Here is a 19,266-nt window from a genome sequence, read left to right as displayed (position 1 = left end):
ATTGTTCTTCCCTCTTGCTGATGAGTGGATGACACAATTCTTTCAATACAAACATATCATCCTCTAGTAGTCTATCATAGTCCATACACATGCACGTCTAAAATATACACATGTAACTCAATCCAAACCATTAAAATTATATTTCCCAATTCAAATGTATCAATCAATCAAAATCTACACTGACCCAAATCCTAATTCATCCAATCGGTTAATAAAAACAAATGCCAAATTACTATCATACGTCCAATTTTTGGTTTACGATCTATGGAAAGTGGGTCGCAGAATGTGGATGGTTCAGATTGAGTCTCAGATTTCCCAGATGTAAAATTTCAAGCACATGTGTATGAACCATCCTACTCATCCAGAGTATCATGATTAAAAAAAAAAAAAACTACACTATTCATTTCAATATCTTAAGGGAAGTTGCATTGATTGAAATTGCCGGATCCAAGAAGAAGTAAGCTTCAATATACAAAGAAAAGAAGCTGTTGTTTAGGCCATTTGGGTCCCAAGGTAACATGCCCACATGATCAAAAGGGTGGGATCTAATCAAAGATACTATACTAATATCTAGCCCTTAAATAAGGAAAACAACCCACATGGTGATGGAAAGGCCCATTAACATAAATTATCCATCATGATTATCTAGGGCCCAGATCTGGTTTTGAATTTTTATCTTCTAAAATAAGGTACTGTGCATGTTCTCCTTTGTAATCCTAATCCAAAGAAAAAAGGGTCACATGGGCCTGATTTTCCAATGATGGGGAAGCCCATGCACATGGACAGTGGTAGGTCTTTAAGGAAGCCATGCAGTTGGATGTTTGACCCTCTAAAGGTGTTTTATTAGAAAAATGTGCTGTGGACCGTCCAAGCTGGGCCTCGGGTCGGTTGCACCATGTGGATAGTTCTTGTGTGGTCATTGGGAATTCAGATTGGTCAACTCGTCGGGTGGGCCACGACGCGCTAAACGGAATGGCTGTTTGTGAAATTTTCATCTGCGGTTCGCATCGTTAGTGGGCCATCCTGAGTTTGGGCCCATTTGATGAATGGATTGATTGGTCTTTGTCAGATTTACACGATGGCCCACATTGTTAGCGGGCCATCCAGATTTTGGGGTGGATCATCTAAATGGTTGGGCTTATTTGATTTGTGTGGCCGTGAACTGTAGAGAAGCTTGTGGGCTTACTAATCAGGTTGATGAACTCATCGGGTGGGCCACGATGTGTAGAACACTTATGCGTGGCTCGCATGGCTAGTGGGCCATCCTAATTTTGGCCTTGTGTAGAAGGGACATTAAATCCATGGGCCATATCCAACCAACCAAGCTCATGAAGGCCCACAATCATTGTTGAGGCCCACCGCCGGGGATCGGAGTCATCCAGTTAGTGGTCCCCACTGTAGATGGCCCATGGTGAAAAAAACACAACCGATCGGAAAGTCCACGGTCCCACGATGACTTCCAAGTGGACGGTCTAAGTAGAAAGATCAAAGGTTTCCAAATTCGATCGGTTAGTTTGGCACGGACAGTGGACCATCCATAGTGGGCCCCACCGGATGAATGGTTCTGATAACCAAGTCTAGGTACCATCCAATGTGGATTTCATCAGACTAATAAAACCAGCCTCACATGTGTGCCAACATAGCATGAATGTGGGAGATCCAACCGTCCACTACTAGGGCCCACCATGTAGATTCACTGGACCCAGCCCAATTGATCACAATCAAAAGTTCAGATGGGCCCAACAGGGTCGACCCATTTCAAAAGCCAGAATCAAATGAAACCCAATCCTGACCGTTGAAAGCTCTAACGTAGATCAGTGAAAGTGGATTTAAAAAAGAAATCATATTCTACGAGTCAAAACAAGACCTTGAGTTTGACCAAAGCATTCTTCTATGAGAAGCCCACGTGGGGGCCCACTTAAATCAACTAGAATAATAGACAGAGACAGAGGAGGAAATATTATATATATGCAAACTATACAGGTTTTGATTCTGACAAGTGGGGCCCATGTTTTAGTAATCCAGACCGTTGATCTATCGAGTTATGCTGTGGATTGAGCATGTATCACAGATTGGAATATTGCAGCAACCAATATGAGGACCTTTGTCAGTTGAATGTGAACCGTTGGTTTATCCTCTCCTAAACCATCTGTCGAAATCATTGGATGGCAGAGGGTTTGACGGAATTTACGGTTTCACCACCTAATTAGTGGATCCCTTGATTTTCAAGATAGTTAATATTCTTGGTGGGGCCCACCATTTTAACGGATCAGATGTCCGACGCAAGTGATAGGCGATTAGTTCTGAACCATAAGGCAAATTAAAGCAGCAGTCCTGTTGCGTCGCTCGAGATTGATAGCTTTCTTCGTGCCACACGTGCCACATTGGCACGTGTATGAGACTTGTATCGTGCGAATGGTTCCATGGTGAACATTATATGGTCCCTAGATCAGGTGGGCCACACGTGTATGTTGAATTTCTACATTGTTGGTCATATTTTTCTAACCGTCCATCTCCCCTTCTACGTGGAGCCCCATCTGATCAACGACCCAAATCTGCTGCAAATGCAGCACGGTGGATGGACCATTCCCTAGCTTCCAGTCTTGGGCCATTTCTCAGTTGAAGGGCTAAGATTGTCCTAATCGGGAAACTTTTCTTAGTACAGTCCATCACTGACGAGATACAACAGACCAGTGGCTTGGATCATTTAACCATGGGCCCCACCTTCACGAGCCTTCAGTGGCACTAATGAGTGCGTGCGCTTTGTTGATCTCTGCCGTCCATTAGAAGGGCCACCTCCTGGATATACCATTTGGCCAAAACCTAGATTGATTGGATACCTCTACACCATTCAAAAAGTAACCCAAAACAGAATTTCAGCCTTAAATGTTGAAAAAAAAAAACGTAATTGTTAGATCCGAGCCATTCATCAGGCGTGATCATCATGACCAAGATCTTGGTAAAAAAATCAGGTAACTTCACTTATAAGATGGGCCACATGTATGGGAAAATTCGACTGTTAGAGAAAAGATGGCCAGCCATTTGTTCTCAACGTGCATTTGTGGCCTGCCTCACAAGTGGACCTTTCGGAGTTTGATTCGGCCCACGAGGGTTTCCACCAGATGGACGGACCAGATCCCACAAATTTGATGATCACACGTGCCACACGAATCCCCTCTTCAATGGCTCATAGCCAGAACTTTGGGCCCAGGACAAAAATCTCGGTGATCAGGTGATCCAACCGTCCGATGGATGGACAATCAATGGGCTGTTAGAAACCTTTGGAAAAAAGGAACAAACACATTCAACAAGAATAAATAATAAGACGTCAATCAGATCATTGGGATCATTTGATCAACGTGTTTTTAGTGTTGTAACCATGGACGGTCAGGATTCATAGTATACATGATCTCATCTACTATAGAGATGGATCTCAAATGCAGAGAACCCAATGGATCGCTTGCCATATTCTCTAGCCCGGCCCATTATTTGGGTCCCACCACAAGTGAATTTTACAGTTCATAAGCCCAATAAGCTGTGATGGCCCGATCCAACCGGCCGCTGTGGGGCTCACAGTGATGTATGTACCTTAAATCCACACCGTCCAACCATTTTGACAGCTCCTTTTTTTTTTTTACAATCCGAAAAGTGAAGCTGACCCAAATCTTAGGTGGACCACCACAGGAAACACTCATGATTGAATCCTCACCATTAAAAGCTTTATGGATTCAACCGGAATAATTTTTTGCCATCCAACCTATTGATAAGGTCACAAAGACAGAGATGAAGAGACGAAACAAATATCATCTTAATCTAAAGCTTTTGTGCCCCACGGGAAGTTTTTAATGGTCAATTACCACTGTTTCCTGTACTATAGTCCATTTGAGATTTAGATCATTCCCTAAAACAAGCTTTCAGTGGGGCCCCACCCACCGATCCAACCGTCCACACCAACATCTCTACTGACCAGATCCCAAGCCACGTGAACAGACACCAAAACTAGGGATAGCAATGGCCCACAGACACCTTGGGTTGGGAATAGGTCCATTGATAAACGGTTTTGGATCCTCACCCGGGCCAAAAGGCCTCTATTTTTGATGGGTGAGCTTGGATGATGCAGGGAGGATGTGTAGAGGCCGAGAGAGCACCGTCTTCCTTAATTGTTCTGAATCCATGAAACTTATTTGGACTCCTCACGAAAGATGCCTCGAATCCACGAGGAGAGAGAATAGAAAATAATTCTAATAAAATTCATAATAACTTGATTAACGATGAAAAATGGGCTTACAACCTCTTAAATAAACTCATAGAAATTGTGACTTAATATAAATGGTAAACTTACTATTTATAGACGGTTATGATTTCCACTAGACCTCATGGTCTTCGGCCAAAAATTATAAGTGTCCCCTTTGGCTCAACCATGCTATTCTCTTAATTATTGGACAAAACTTCTAAAGCCCAATGGACGAAGAGTTATAATCAAACTAAAACTTACTATAATTTGTAAAAACGAAAATAAAATGGAAATTCGACCGTCAATCTGTTGTAATCTTACAGACAGCTTGTCCTACCCCAAAATCATATATGGCACGTCAGGTAACTCATACCGGTTGGCACGTCAGGTAACTTATACCGGTTTGCGAGATACGTCCGTTTCAACTGACAGTCCGGATCACTTCTGGCTCCGGCCTTTTCTGGTCCATCTTGGCCATGAAATTATCCGCGACCCGCTCTACATCATTAAGTCTGAAATCAAAGGCACTATCCTTAAGTTACGACTGATAAAAGGGCCAGGGTCGGCAGGGCCCAATCTTGCTGATTTCCATCTCCTCTGATTGAGATATGGTAATACGACTCCCGAATGTGAATTTAGCACACGTGTATGGAACACAGGCCATAATCAGTTGGGACCCACAGCCCTGGCCTTAAAGCAGGTCATTCAACTCAACCTGTCCACATTGAATATAGACCATTGGACCCTTTTCCCTGTCTCAATCTTCTCATACTGCAAGCTGGTTAACCCAACCGTGGGGCAGGGCATGATCACGGCAAACAAGGCAAATGGCTCAGATCTCACACATATGCCACATTGGCTTGTCTGCTATGTCTGTACACAAGCCAACCAAACCGAGTCGAGCTTAGCACAGCTCAGCTCATGCCTGTTCAACGCCATTAGCCACACAGACAATGCAACCCCCAACTCTGGGGGGCTGAATTGGGTCGAGTTGCAACTTGCATCGAGCCTCCTGAGTCTTTTTAAAATCCATGTGGTCAAGTCATGTCAGCTGGGCTAGGTTCAACCCACGACTGTAGACTAGTTGTTCACGCATGTATGCTACATACAAAGATATATAAATAAAAATAATATGAAATCAAAGGTCAAGATAACTCCACAGCCAAGATGCATCAGAATGCTATAATACCAACAAGCAGATTTTAACTATACCTATAAATAAAAATAGTATGAAATCAAAGGTCAAGATCACTCCACAGGCCACAGCTAAGATGCATCAGAATGCTATGATACCAACAAGCAGATTTCAACTGTACCTGATACCATGAACAACAATACTCTAACAAGCACCAACCTTGATGATGATATGTATGGAGTACAAAGGCTTGCCCTTTGGTCTAGTGATCTAGACAGTCGAATCCAACATGGACCACACCCTGAAAATCTCCCAAACTGGAAGATTCTGTCCGCCAGTCTTATTAGGTCATTCTTCAGTCGAATTGTGGGCCTTTCCTGTATCTTCTTAACCATCGATTTGCAAGCTACATTTTACGGATATGACTGTCCTCTCGAGAATTATTTTAGGTCATGATCCTTCCACTAAATCAATGGCCCACCACTGAACCATGGCCCCACTTGTACAAAAAACTGAAAATCTGATTTTGTTGTGCATATTCTCAAGCGGCTCATTTGAAAGGCTTCATTAATCAAGGCCTTCAATTCAACCCAGTGTTATGTTATTCAGATCCAGAGATACAAATGGCCCGGGCTGAGGGGTTGTACAGTATTTTCCAGCTTTAGGTTTGGACAAGCGGGGCGCCTTGTTCGGTGATCCAATCCATTGATATTGTGGGGCCCACTGTTAATGGTCCATGCACAAAAAATCTCGGTCAGAAAATATTGAACCTTTGAATGGCTGTCTAGCAAAGGAACAGTCAAGAAATAAAATACAAGGGCTCGTGTTCAACCAATAAAAGACCAAATATTCTGTGGTTCAGATCACTCAATCTTGGCAATTTTTTTCATGCATGGCCCATTCACGGTGAGTCCCATCATATCAACATTTTGGATCACTGAGCCATGGCCCACTTGTAAAAACAGAGAGCCTGAACTTTACAAGCTTTTGGCTCAAGCATTATATAATACCTCCTCTTTTGAAGTTAAATCCCATCTGCACTTCAAAAACTAATCTCCCGTCGCTCAGCGAAAAACTTTCCTGTGGTGACTGGCTGGCCCGGCAGCAACGCAACCCAGACTCCAGTATCCGCACCTTCCTCAGCTGAAATATTCCCATCCCACCCCGTCATGGCAGTCTTCACCCAGCCCGGGCAGTAGCAATTGATATGGACCTTGTTTCCATCTGGACGATCAGAAAGCTTCTTCGCCAAAAGACGGGTGTAAGCATTAACAGCCAGCTTTGATACTGAATAATCAGTAAACATCTGAGGCCACCCACCTGATGTCCAGCTTCCGTCTTTTACTTGTTCAAGAAACTTACAAACAGTTGCATCAATCAGTTCTTCGGAGAGAGATTCTTCTTCAGCGAGTTGCTGTCTCAATGTTGCATCTGCCAGTCTCTGTCAATAGATTAGAGTGATGAGTAATCCAAATCAGTGTGAAAAATATTGCCGAGTTTCTGAAAAGCTCGTGATAATATTGCGAGAAATACACTAAACATATTATCACAACAATATTGCGAAATTTTCAAAATCTTGGGAGATTTTAAAATATCACGTTCTTATCACGATACTAACTCGGAAAATGGTAAAACATTAAAGGAATTTGTTATATAAGTATATATTTAAAATTTAAATTTATTTAATAATTTACAATAATATTTTTTAATATTTTATTTTCAGCGAGATTTTCCTGATAATATCCCCAGAAAAACCTCAAAATTTGGATCTCCCAAGAAATTTCCATACCTAGCAATTGCTGGATAACCAGATTTATCACTATGATCCCAATATTATAGGAAGCATATTTCTATGTGAAAGTTCTTGTGCAGGACAGGATTACGATTTTGCTTTTCACCACCATCTTTTAAATGGTGGAGACTCATCCACCATTCAGATGGCACACATGAACATTAATCTAGACTGTACAAATTTTAAGGCCATCACCGGCATAGCGCATGTTCAAAATTACAATCGTTTTTCAATCCTAACCGTCCAATTGTGGGCACTAACAATAACTTGGTCTACCATCCAAATTTAACAGGAAAAATTAAGATGGTTAACCTCATCAACCAGTCTAATTTTTGGGCTATCTCCTTCCACATGGGAGCCATCATTTGGATGGTCTGAATTGCCTTGCATGCCAAGTGGACGGTGAATTAGTCACAACAAAATGGTGGTGCTATCAGATAAAAGTCAAATTGTGCTAATAAACAAAACAATGGATGTTTGATGGTGGGGAGGTGGCTGCTTTGAGGGCAAGAACTTGATTTAATCATTGAAAATAGCTTGGTCAGGATGGCTATCTCGAGGGATTGAACAATCCTAACTGCCCAACTGTGCACACCAGGGGGACGACTAAACATAGCTTGGTCTACCATCCAAATTCAACGGGAAAATCAGGTGGTTAACGTCATTGACTGATCTGATTTTTGGGCTATCTCCATCCAGAAGGGGGAGATCATTTGGATGGTCTGATTTGCCATGCATGCCAAGCAGACGGTGGATGAGTTACAACAAAATGGTGGTGCAATCAGATACAAATCAAACTGTGCTAACAGACAAAACATTGGCGGTTCAACGGTCAGGATGTGCCCATTTGGACCACAAAATAAACAGTTTGGAGAAATGCAACAGTGCTCCTAGTTCACTTAGAGGACAGTTCAACCATTCGATCTGAACCAAAGTCCAGAATATATTTCATGGGCTGTGATACAAAAGTGGTACTTATCGGATGATCCAATCCATCTCAAATTTGGCTTTATTTTCTACATCCATTCATTTTCGAAGTCATGGATGGGATGGTTACAATTGCCCAACGAAAGTGATTCTTCAAAATCATGAGCAATCCATGATAGGCCCTAACAAATGCATGGTCAAATTGTTGATTGGATCAATTTTTTGCCTAAGTGATCTTAATCGTCCGTACTAATACCATTGATCAAATGGTTCATTGTTGTCTGATTGGTGTGATGTTTGCATGATAGCCCATGAAATGTTTGCAGAACCTAATGAACAGTCTAGATCAATGGATTGGACTAGTGTCCCAATGCAACTAGAAGCTCTATAACTAATGGTGTTCTACAAGCACTGAAGCATCTTTCGTAATGAACTGAAATGCGAACGAGTGCCTGAAATTTGAGTCAACTTGAACTCAGACCCTCATGTTTAAACCTTGGTCAATCTAATAAACAAGAAATTTTGGGACCATAAAAGGAGTCGGTCATGAAATTTGCGTAATGGGCCAATAAGAAAAATCCCGTGCCAAGGAAACAGTGTGAATAGTGTTAAAGGGGAGTAGAAAGAAACCCGTGGGGACTTACATTCCGCCTGCCATTCAATCGACCAAGCCTGGAGCTCACGTTCACTATTCGAGCACCAGACGCAGAAGGTTTCACCAGAGGGATCATGGTTTCAATCATCCCTCTTGTGCCGAAATAATTCGTTGCAATAACTTCCTCAGCAGACTCAACAGAATTATTGGACCCCATATTAAAATTAACGCCTGCATTATTTACCTGCAACATATTGGTGACCTGGTGAGGATGATAGAAGGGGAAAAAATGAATATAATGAGATTGTAGCGCCCTCTTAATGTGATGTACTCTGCAACATGAGGCCACTCAGGGCGTTTGGCTCATGCATCAGTTGGGCCCCACCATATAGATGACCTGGCATGACAGAAAAGTGAGTGATTCATCAGGTGGGCTATGATCCATGTACAGGTGTGGCCCTGATGAGTGGAACAAGCAAGTTTCTAGACGTGGTTTGGGTACTTCCCCCACCAGGACCTAGCTAAAGACGGACGGTCCTGTCAGGGGCTCCGTGGAGTCCGCCGTGATTTGTGTTTTATCCACGCCCTCCATCCATTTTGATGGATCAATTTAAGGGCATGAGACCAAAAGGGAGGCAGATTGAATGTGACCCTATGAACAGGTTGGAATACGGCAAATAAACATCACGGTGGCCCTAGGAAGTTTTCAACACTAGGAATTCAATCCCACTGCTTCCTGTGGTATGGTCCACTTGAGCCTTCAATCTGCCTCCTTTTTGGGCTCATGACCTAAAATGATCTGTCAAAATGGATGGATGGCATGGATAAAAATATACATCACGGTGGACCCCAAAGAATCCCTGACAGGACCGTCCGTCTCTAGCTAGGTCCTGGTGGGGGTAGTACCCAATCCGCACCCCAAGTTTCTAGGCCGGGTCATCCAGAAAGTGGCACTCACCCGGTACGACTTGGATGTCCCACACACATGCTGGGTTGGAACATGTGGCTACATGTAACTGCGTGTGGGCTTCATAAATCTCTAAGATTGTATCAAAATAGAGATTGTACAAGTTTCATGAGAAAAGATACATTATTTGTATAAATTCAGAATCAACTGCAATCCAAAACAAGATCTATCAAATTCCCAGATAATCTATTTGCCAGTCTATATCAAAGTACTCAACGTATAGATCATAGAAAAACTCCAAAGAACCCATATTTTGGGGAAATTGAAGTCAATTTCTATTTCCTGCACATTTTTTTATTGATAATCAAGGGCCAAGCAAAGAACAAGAAATTACATGGAAATTTGTCCCCCAAAAAAAAGGGTAATCTAAGAACGCCCTTCCATGCTAGAGAGTGCACCTCGGAATTTGCAATCCTGTGGATGTGGGACAGAAACATTGGGTACAAAAACCTAGTTCCTTAATCTCTTCCACTAAATTGAGCTTTGCTAGGTCCACATGTGTGTGCAATAAAGCTCATTTACATGCCGCATGTGCTAACATGGCAAGATAGGTCCAAGATCCAATACACCCATCAGAACAGCACCACTATATTGATTTCCTAGGCCAAGAATAAAGTTGATACACTAGTCAGGTGGGCCACAGTTAGCTAAACAAATGTATGGCTCTAAAAAATTTGGCAGAAGTTTTCTAACCCATCCACCTGTTTCCAAAATTGTGGCCCACATGCTGCATGGACCGGATATATTTTTAGGGAAATGCGTACAAGGATGGACCAACCTGATGATTGGATTGGATCTTGCTCTATGTGCCATGCTGGCACATGATGCGTGTACATGAGCTTGATTGCACACACAAATGCACTCAGCAAAGCTCCCATCCATCCACTTCTAACAAGAGATCCATGGAGGGGACACCAACACAAAGCATAAGAAGAATCGCCTACTGTTGCCATTGGATCCGAATTATCCTAACATGATGTTTGAACCCAATCCACAGTCTAATGTCCATTTCGTGCCCATATTTGTATGAAGTGTTGACTTTACAAAATGTTGCCTAAAATATGACAGCTACAATTGATTTGGTAGATAACTTTATTGAGTCTATTCTCATCCACATGTAAGAATGGATGTTGATGGTGGGAGGTGATTCGTGCAGTGCCATAAGATTGGGGGGCTAAGGGTCTTTGTTATGCAGCAAAGTACAAAAGTGTGAGAAGAAGGGGCAGGGTATTTAGGTGCAAAGTGGGAAGTATGTTTCAAAATGTTGGTGAGTGTAAAAGCTTAGGTGTGGAAGCAAACATGCAAAACAAAGCACAAGCTCAAAGCAAGAACAGCACTTCGATAGAAGTTTGTGATGCAATCTGGATATCAAATCAATGAATACACCACACGTGATGAGAGTATTTGAATAGAGTCATAAACAGCTTATTAATATCAAAGCCCTGAACTAGATAAAAGTACTTGATTAACAATTTCACAAAACTCAAAACTCAAAAGAAAAGTGTAATGCCTCAACCTCCAAGAACAACCCCTATTTATTGGAAACTTAAAAAGAAACAACCAAAAATCCTCAATCCATGAAATCTATCCATATGAAATCTAACTTTTTCAATTCGTCATCCGCAATCTATGTGCATTTAGATTGGTCTTGTTCTTCCATTTCACAAGTATTGCATGTATCATACTCGCTGGCGTCAGTTGTCTTCATGCGTAACATTTGATTGACTTCTTCCTTCCTCTTTTGCTTCTTTCTCAGCTTTTTGCTTCTTTTGAATTTACATGTGATGAGCAACTTCTGCCCATCCATTTTATTAGATTCGGGCGCTAGAAGCTGCTTCATCTAGTGCAATATGATACTAACATCCCTGATGAAGGAATAGATGTTAGTGCAAGTTGAATGACCTTGTCTCGTTCCCACAGACATGATCTCCCTGGCAAGATGTGCAACTCATCCATCCGCATCCCATCCTTTTACTTAGATCCAATCAAAATGGATGATAAGCACCTGGAGAAAATTTTAAACCCCTTCCTTGATTCAATGAATATGGTATGGATGTGGATGCTCATGTTATTCAATTTTATCCACAATTTCCTATGAGACTTATTGCTTCGCCCATAGATTAGAATTGTGCATATCTTTCCGATAGAAGTGCAAGAAGTGCAGAAAATATTTCGCTCCAACCATCGCCCCTCATTTATCACTCGAGGTATTGATAGCATTGTCCACTGCATAATCAGTGTCTCCCTACTATCTCATACACATTTGTGGCACCTTTTACAGGTCGTCTCATCTCCACATGTATGTTCTTCATTCTCATGCTGTACTTTTGTTTGCACATGATTCAATGTCTTTGACATAATCTCCTTGGCTAAATTCACTTTTATTCTTAATTATAGTTGCACAAAGTGTGAAGCAAGTAACAATAGATTCAGGTGTGGGTGACCAGCTAGGAAGCATGATGGGGAGCGTAAGTTCAAAGCACAATTTCAAGCAAGAGTGACATCTAGTTCAAAAGATCCTACAATTAAGCTCCAAACCGATGTGAAAAACATTCAATAGCCTGATGTCCCAGCTGCCCACACTTGAAGCATGTAAAAGATGTGTTACTTTGTCCCATCTTTGGCACAATAGTCTCTTGTAAATAGCCATCCACCATCCCTCAACCTATGTGAGGTTTTTAATAGAAGTCATGTGCATAAGTCACATGCAAGAACTTTCTTTCTAATTTTTTCTCCATCTTTTTCCAAGAAATTACTTCCCTGTTACCTTGACAAATTGGTTTGGCTTAAAAATTATCTCATCAGGCCAATGCATGAAAGGAAGATTTCTTGGCTACCAATTTAACTTTTGATATTTCTTTGTATTCGAGCACCTTTACACAGCCAATCATTTAAGCTGTCTATATGTAAACGATTGTGGAATTCTGAAATTTCCACATAAACTTTGGGTCCTCTATCACATTCCAACAATCGAAGAACAATAATTGGTGTCTTCACTATCTGACAAAGTATTCAATAACAATAAGGGCGGCCAAAATGGCCATGGTTGTTACAATACGGGCTGTAACGGACGCTGTGGCCTGTAGTGGTCAAAAAAATTTTAAGGGAAGAAAAATATATCGGCCCCGTATCAGATTGTTATGGGCCCATATCAGTCCGTTATGGCCCCATAACGACCGTTATGATCGTTACAGGGCCATTACAAGCCTTCAGAACAGGAGTTACAGCCCCACATCGCATAACAACTCCCACCATAACCATTACACAACTGCTTTTGAATACCATGCTAGCCGGTGTTACCTATTGCTGAATAGGACCATCGTGGCGGGGACCTTCCCCTTTGTGTCATCACGCTCCAATTTCGGCCTTGAGATTCCCTCCAAGGTGGAGCTATCTCACTTGATTAGTGACATCATCCACCATGTGCACGAGTTGCTGCTCAATGTGTGCTTGGATCAATTGGGCTACTTGTGCGGACCCTTGTGTGACTCCCTTCAAAGCCAGTAGGGGATGATGCAAAGTCAAACTTCCTCAATGGTCGCCTGCTCTAGCACCAAATGATGCACTCTAGTTATAAAATCAATGAGATTTCGATACACGAATTGGTGTAACTGACTAGACAGTACACGGGAGTATTTGAATAAAGAAGGATATAAAACGAATGCACGCTTAAAGTCATCACCAGAAGTTGAACCTCTCAAGTGATCTTTTAGGAATTTCATGTCAAATACCCTGCCTTTAATGCTTTAATTGACTTGCACAAATGTCACCAGCATATTTGGATAGGGGTTCACCCTCCACTGACAACCCAACTATCAAAACTAAGTCCCTCTTAGATAGGGCCGTCAATGGGCCAGGCTCAGGCCAAGCAAAATCAAAATTTTGAATAGGGCCAGCTGGTCAGGCCCAGCCCAAACAGTTCAAAATCCAGGCCCAAGCCAACCCCAGGCCTGGCCTGAGTAGTTCAAAATCAGGGCTTTGCTAGTTTAGGTTAAATAAGGAAAATTTTGCAAGGTTTGATAGGAATCAAGCCAAGGATTTTTGAGTTTTGTATGCAATGGCTATATATAAATAGCCATATGCATAATGTATGGGACAGACATAATTCAGTTAAATTGAGTTCTTCAAGTTTTCCCTTATTTCTGGATTTTCAGAAGAGTGATTCTTCTTTATTGTGCTAGTAGAAATACTAGAAGGCTGGAGGTTCTCCCACAGTCCATGTTTTGGCCTTAAATATCAATTATGTAGCCATTGGAAGAGATATTGATCTTATTGCAGTGGTATGGGTGCTCTAATTGTTCACTCAAGTTCAATTTCTTCACTTTTCCTATATCATAAGACAAGGACGAAAAAAAATGAAAAGCTCATCATTTGAAAGGAATAATTATCACGTCATGAGAACGATCTGAAAAAAAGGGCACTAGGCATCTCACCAGAATATCTAAACCACCGTAAGTCTTAAAGATCCACTCAGCGAATTGTTTGATTGATGCAATATCAAGAATGTCCAGTTGATGGAAAGACACATTTAAGCCTTTTTCTCGTAAGGTTTTCATTGCTTCATGGCCTTTAGTGATGTCTCTTGATGTGATAATAACAGTCAGCCCCTGTTCAGCAAGTTGTCGTGCAATTTCATACCCAATTCCTCTGTTACTCCCAGTCACCACGGCAACTGTTTCTGAGCACCACCATCTATACCATCAGAAAAGCAAAATTTGCTTTGTAAGTAACAGTTTTGCTCAATACTTTGTAAACTTGAAGTTAACGACACAACTCAAATCAACAATACAAGTATGCATTAGGTTAAACAACATACATGATAAAAACACAAATAGAACAACTCCTTACAAGACTTTCATGTCAGGATATAGCCGGAAAAATGTGGAAGGAATGCTTTCTTTTAGTTATACTGAAACTAACAGAAGCAACTGCGCAACAACACCCAAATGATTCTCACTCTTATAAAAAATTATCTAGCAAACAAAAATAATAACATGCAAAATGCCCGTATGGAAGCCATGCAACACCTGGGCAACCTACCCAATGGCCTCTTTCCTAATTCAATTCATAATCTATCAGTCAGTTGCTAAGACAGTCCTTTAGACACCTACCTCCACCTTAGATTTGTCACTCGGAATAGAAACAAAATAGAAAATCTCCTCTCTAATTACAATTGTTCATAATTAAAACCTATTCCAGAACTTCTAGAACAAAATGAGAACCTCCATCATCATAATCTTCGCCTTTCTTCTTGGGGTGGCTGTAAAATGGTAGATTGTCAAATCACGATTGGCTGCCACTGGACATCAAGCTTCCTCTTTTGCCCAGTCTCAGGTAACAACCATGGTAGACACTTGCATAGAATGGTTGATCATATGCCAACACGAAAAACTTACAAGCAATTGATTTCTACTAGTAGATTTGTATGCTGACAAGGTAACAAGTATGCAAACAATAGGTCTCTACTCATTGGTCAGTGGTAGAAACTCTGTGCTTCATCTTTGAGGTCATGGCTTCGCGAACCCATGCGTACGTGGGGGTGTAAGAGTGTGTTCTCACCTTTCAGAAGAAAGACAAAAACTATGCAAACAGATGGACAAGGAGCAATATTGTCAAAATGGTTATTGTATTATAAATCATAATAGGGGTTGAATCATAGCGGATTGTAAATTGTAAGATTTTTTACAATTTTCTTCAAATTTTGAAAAAAAGAAAAGAAAATTATAAATAAATCAAATCTCTAAAAAATAAAATAAAATAAAATAATTTAAAAAAAAATAAAATAAAAAACAACTCATCTATCATCCTTTTGCCATCAATGTGAAGCAATACCATGTCACGGTGGAAAAGCAACTTTTGATACTGTAGACCGACAAGAAAAGATATTTTGATTTCTAAACATCATTCCATAATACATATAAGTCAGCATGATCGTAACCATCCATAAAAATATTACAATTAAGTCATACATCGATTTGGTGTTTCGACCAATTAAGAAGAAATCACAAAAAAAAAAAAAAAAGAAAAGAAAAAAAGAAGAAGAAGAAGAAGAAGAAGAAGAAGAAAGCTAAATGATTTAACATTGAAGAGAATATATATCATTTAATCTCTTACAAAGAACAAATAAAAATAATTTACCTTTTCTAAACGATTCTTAAAGCCCCCAACAATTTAAAAACATAAAATGAAAGCCAAGTGAAGCTTAAAATAGAAGAAAACAAGTATAATATGAATTGTAAATCGTAGGATTCATATAAAAAGGGATTCAAGTTTGGGATTCAAATTATTTTGCTTAAAATTTGACTAAAATCATATGTCGTAAATCGTAAATGGTAAATTGTAGGATTTTGACAACACAAACAAGGAGGAAGAATGTAATTTGTTTTTCTGTTTTTTCATCTTCTTCTTCTTCTTCTTCTTTTCTTCTTCTCTTCCTTTATTTCCTGAGTTCTAATTTTTTCTGTTTTTGAAATGTCTAATCTTTAGGTTGTTCTATATTTTATTTTTTGGTTTTGTGTTACCAACTTGCCATTTCTATATATAATTGTGCATAAAATGTTAAAATATTTGTATGCACATGTCAGCACATCGGACTGCTAAATGTTGCTGCCATGTGTGAAACCTATAGTTGCACGAAGCATGGAGTGGCCACAAAGCATGGAGTGGCCACAAATTCAGGTGCGGGATCAGGGAATTGTCTGTTTCAAAAAAAATTGAAGTGTAAAAAGGTGGGAAGCAGGAGCAGTAGAGCGATTCCAAAGCATGATTAGAAGCAGGAACAGCACCTAGTTAAAAGAATCCTGCAACTATGGTGCCCACCTCATATTCGCATCCAAGACAAACGCCATACTGCTGTCCAAGTTACGTATAGTGAACAGGTGGTAGTTTATCAACAATTTAGCAAAATAAAACCCCTGATAAATTTCCAAAAGGGCTAGAAAGTACCTTGTTTGTCATTTCTAAAGATTTTAGACAAAGCTCATTGCCTGGATCCTCATTCCTTGTACACTGCTTAAAAATATTCCTATAACACCCAACCAGCCCTTACTCTTGAATTTCATGAATCAGAACCCAATTACACCTTCCACTAACATAGTATAATAGTAATTTCATGTCCTCAGTTACAGAAATCTTCTACCCAAGTGTCGCCCCTGCTCAAACTTGCACTTCCAACTCACACTGCCACTCCACTTCCTAGCCGTTTATACTGGCTAACATCTGAAATAGACACCTGCTCCCATACCCAAATCTGCTGTCAGTTCCCTTCACGTTCGTGCAACTATAGTAATATGAAGTCAGCAAGAAGGGTCAATTTCATTTGCATGACCTTCCCCTTTGTCAATGGGTGAGTAATGTTAACACAGGCCCAAGAGTACTGCAACAGAACCTACATAAGGGTATATTACGTATTATTTTGTACCTTCTGAACAAATAACACAATGATAGGAAAGTGAAACATCTATGATTAACCTATGGCTACAGGTGATTGAGAATGGGATCAAGTAGAAGAAGTATAGGTGATTACGCACCGTCCTTTCAACGGCAAGACATGGGAATAACAGGCCAGTGGCTTCAGATCAAGAAGGTTTTGGAAGCTCAACTGATTGGAATAAGCAATAGCATGGTTGTTGGGCTATGAAAGCTAGAATTCAAAATACTACAAAGAGTATGCTATGACCAAACAGTAACCCCTTTCTAATGCCATACCCCTTCAAAACTCCACCAAACCTGATACCATTGGATGGCTTATTAGGTTATATTTCCTACAGACCCAAGATATTCCAATTTGAGCATAACAAGTTAAGAGTTTATGACTGACTTACCAATAGTGTTAGGGTTGTATGGGAATAGGAATTTTGGGGTAGTTATGTTGATAAGATCATTCTAACGTCATGATGACCTCACCAGCCCAGAGTTCTTGGCATATAAAAGGGGGTACGGGTTTCCTTCATTTCAGTATTGATTTTTTTATTAAATTTTTTATTTCTTGGAGTTTTTGGAATATGTTTAGATCGTTTTTGTAGACGACTATTAGAAAAAAAAAAAAAATGGAAGTCTTTTGAATAAGACTTATGAAGATTTGAGGCCTACTCTTAGGATGGTCTAAAGGCTGATGTTAGTTCTAAAACAAGGCCTATAAGTTAAGACTTTGATTATTCAATCTAGGAATTTATGAAACATTGTATGAGACATTTTTTTTAAGGGTCGTTTGGACGGTGGTAAATGGATTACGTTGTAAATGATTTACTAGTAAATCATTTACAGTGTTTGGATAGCCTGTAAACTGTAAATGAAATCTGCTTTATAGGCTTTCATTCACAATAATAGAGCTGTTGCCATCTCCTCATTTACTAGTAAATGAAATCTCAGCTTTTTGCTAGTAAATGAGAAGGGGGCTTTGCTAGTAAATCATTTACAAGTAGTAAATGATTTACTAGCAAATTAGAGCATTCAAACACAAGCAGTAAATCATTTGCTAGTAAATCATTTGCTACTAGCCCCATTTACCACCATCCAAATGACCCCTTATGGTTTATTACTCTATTTTGTTTGAATTCTACCTGAGTGCCGTTTTTACATGATATTAAAATCTCTTCAGAATCTATCTATCCCTTGTATAACTAATTTCCTCCTTTCCTTTAGTACATTAGTTGGCATTTGCATTTTTCTTGAATTATTCATGGATTAGAGGTCTGATTTCTCCTACCTCATTTTCTTATACATGGTAATGCGTCCATCATACACCATGCCCGGTTGTGATGCAATCCAGACCATCCACATCGCTGGCCTCATTATGGATGGAGAAAAGCCCAAATTTTCATACTGATCAGGTCATAGTAACTATCTGATTTTTTTTTTTCATCTGACCACTCGCTACTGTACTTCCAACCATCCATTCGCACAGCCACCAATTGGAAGGTTAGGATGGCTCGGGTTTAGGGTTTTGAAATGTGCCCCAAATTTTGGACGGTCTGGATAACCTTACATTTTATGTGAACTGCCTCCAGTTAGGGTTTTGAAATGGACGGTCTGATTTCAATGGGGAGAGAGAGAGAGAGAGAGAGAGAGAGAGAGAGAGAGAGAGAGAGAGAGAGAGAGAGAACTAATACATCTGACTGTCGGAATAGGGGATTTTCCTGAGCTGAGAGATCTCTTGCAGTCGCTTCTCTCTTCTCTCCTTCGCGCGCCCTTTCCTCGTCATGCTTTTGCTCCACCTGCGACATCAAAGACAAAACCACTGCCTTCGTTCAAAATTATACTTGGGGAATTTATTTGATACTCCTCCGGACCATGGTAGTTGATATCCAGGCACTCAGGATCGAACCGGACGCGGATTGCGTGCAACTTCTGTGGGGTCCAGTGTATGTGTCTGATCCATGCTCGCCATCCCTTTTTCTGAGTTATTTTAGGGCATGAGCCCAAAATTGAAGCACATCCAAAGCTCAGGTGGACCACGTACACCACAAGATATATTGGATGACCAATAAACATCACTGTGGGGTCTAAGAAGGTTTCAACAGATGACTTCGTTATCCCCGCTGTTTCTTGTCGTGTGGTCCACTGAGATTTGGATATGCTTCAATTTTGAGCCCATGCTCTAAATTGAGCTGAAAAA

General features: G+C 40.5%; 1 protein-coding gene across 1 annotated transcript; it reads right to left on the bottom strand.

The window, feature by feature from the left end:
• Positions 1-5,333: 5,333 nt before the first annotated feature.
• LOC131246588 (uncharacterized) lies at positions 5,334-18,906 on the bottom strand. The gene is made up of 4 exons (XM_058246845.1): positions 18,761-18,906; positions 14,084-14,342; positions 8,733-8,927; positions 5,334-6,810 (listed from the first exon to the last, which is right to left on the bottom strand). The coding sequence occupies exons 1-4, from the start codon at positions 18,850-18,852 to the stop codon at positions 6,412-6,414; spliced, it is 945 nt and encodes a 314-aa protein (XP_058102828.1). The 5' UTR covers positions 18,853-18,906; the 3' UTR covers positions 5,334-6,411.
• Between the last annotated feature and the right edge of the window lie 360 nt (positions 18,907-19,266).

The sequence above is a fragment of the Magnolia sinica genome, chromosome 5, assembly GCF_029962835.1.
Source record: "Magnolia sinica isolate HGM2019 chromosome 5, MsV1, whole genome shotgun sequence".
NCBI lineage: Eukaryota > Viridiplantae > Streptophyta > Magnoliopsida > Magnoliales > Magnoliaceae > Magnolia > Magnolia sinica.
Note: the sequence above shows the minus strand (reverse complement) of the source record. Positions and strands in the feature narration are given on the sequence as shown.

What these genes read in the sequence shown, in the direction of transcription:
- LOC131246588 (XM_058246845.1), bottom strand. Translation starts at nt 18,852, where the DNA reads ATGACGAGGAAAGGGCGCGCGAAGGAGAGAAGAGAGAAGCGACTGCAA. An exon ending in ACGGTGGTTTAGATATTCTG is followed by an intron (nt 8,928 to 14,083) that starts GTGAGATGCCTA and finishes AATATGTTGCAG; the next exon opens with GTAAATAATGCAGGCGTTAA. An exon ending in GATTGAATGGCAGGCGGAAT is followed by an intron (nt 6,811 to 8,732) that starts GTAAGTCCCCAC and finishes ATCTATTGACAG; the next exon opens with AGACTGGCAGATGCAACATT.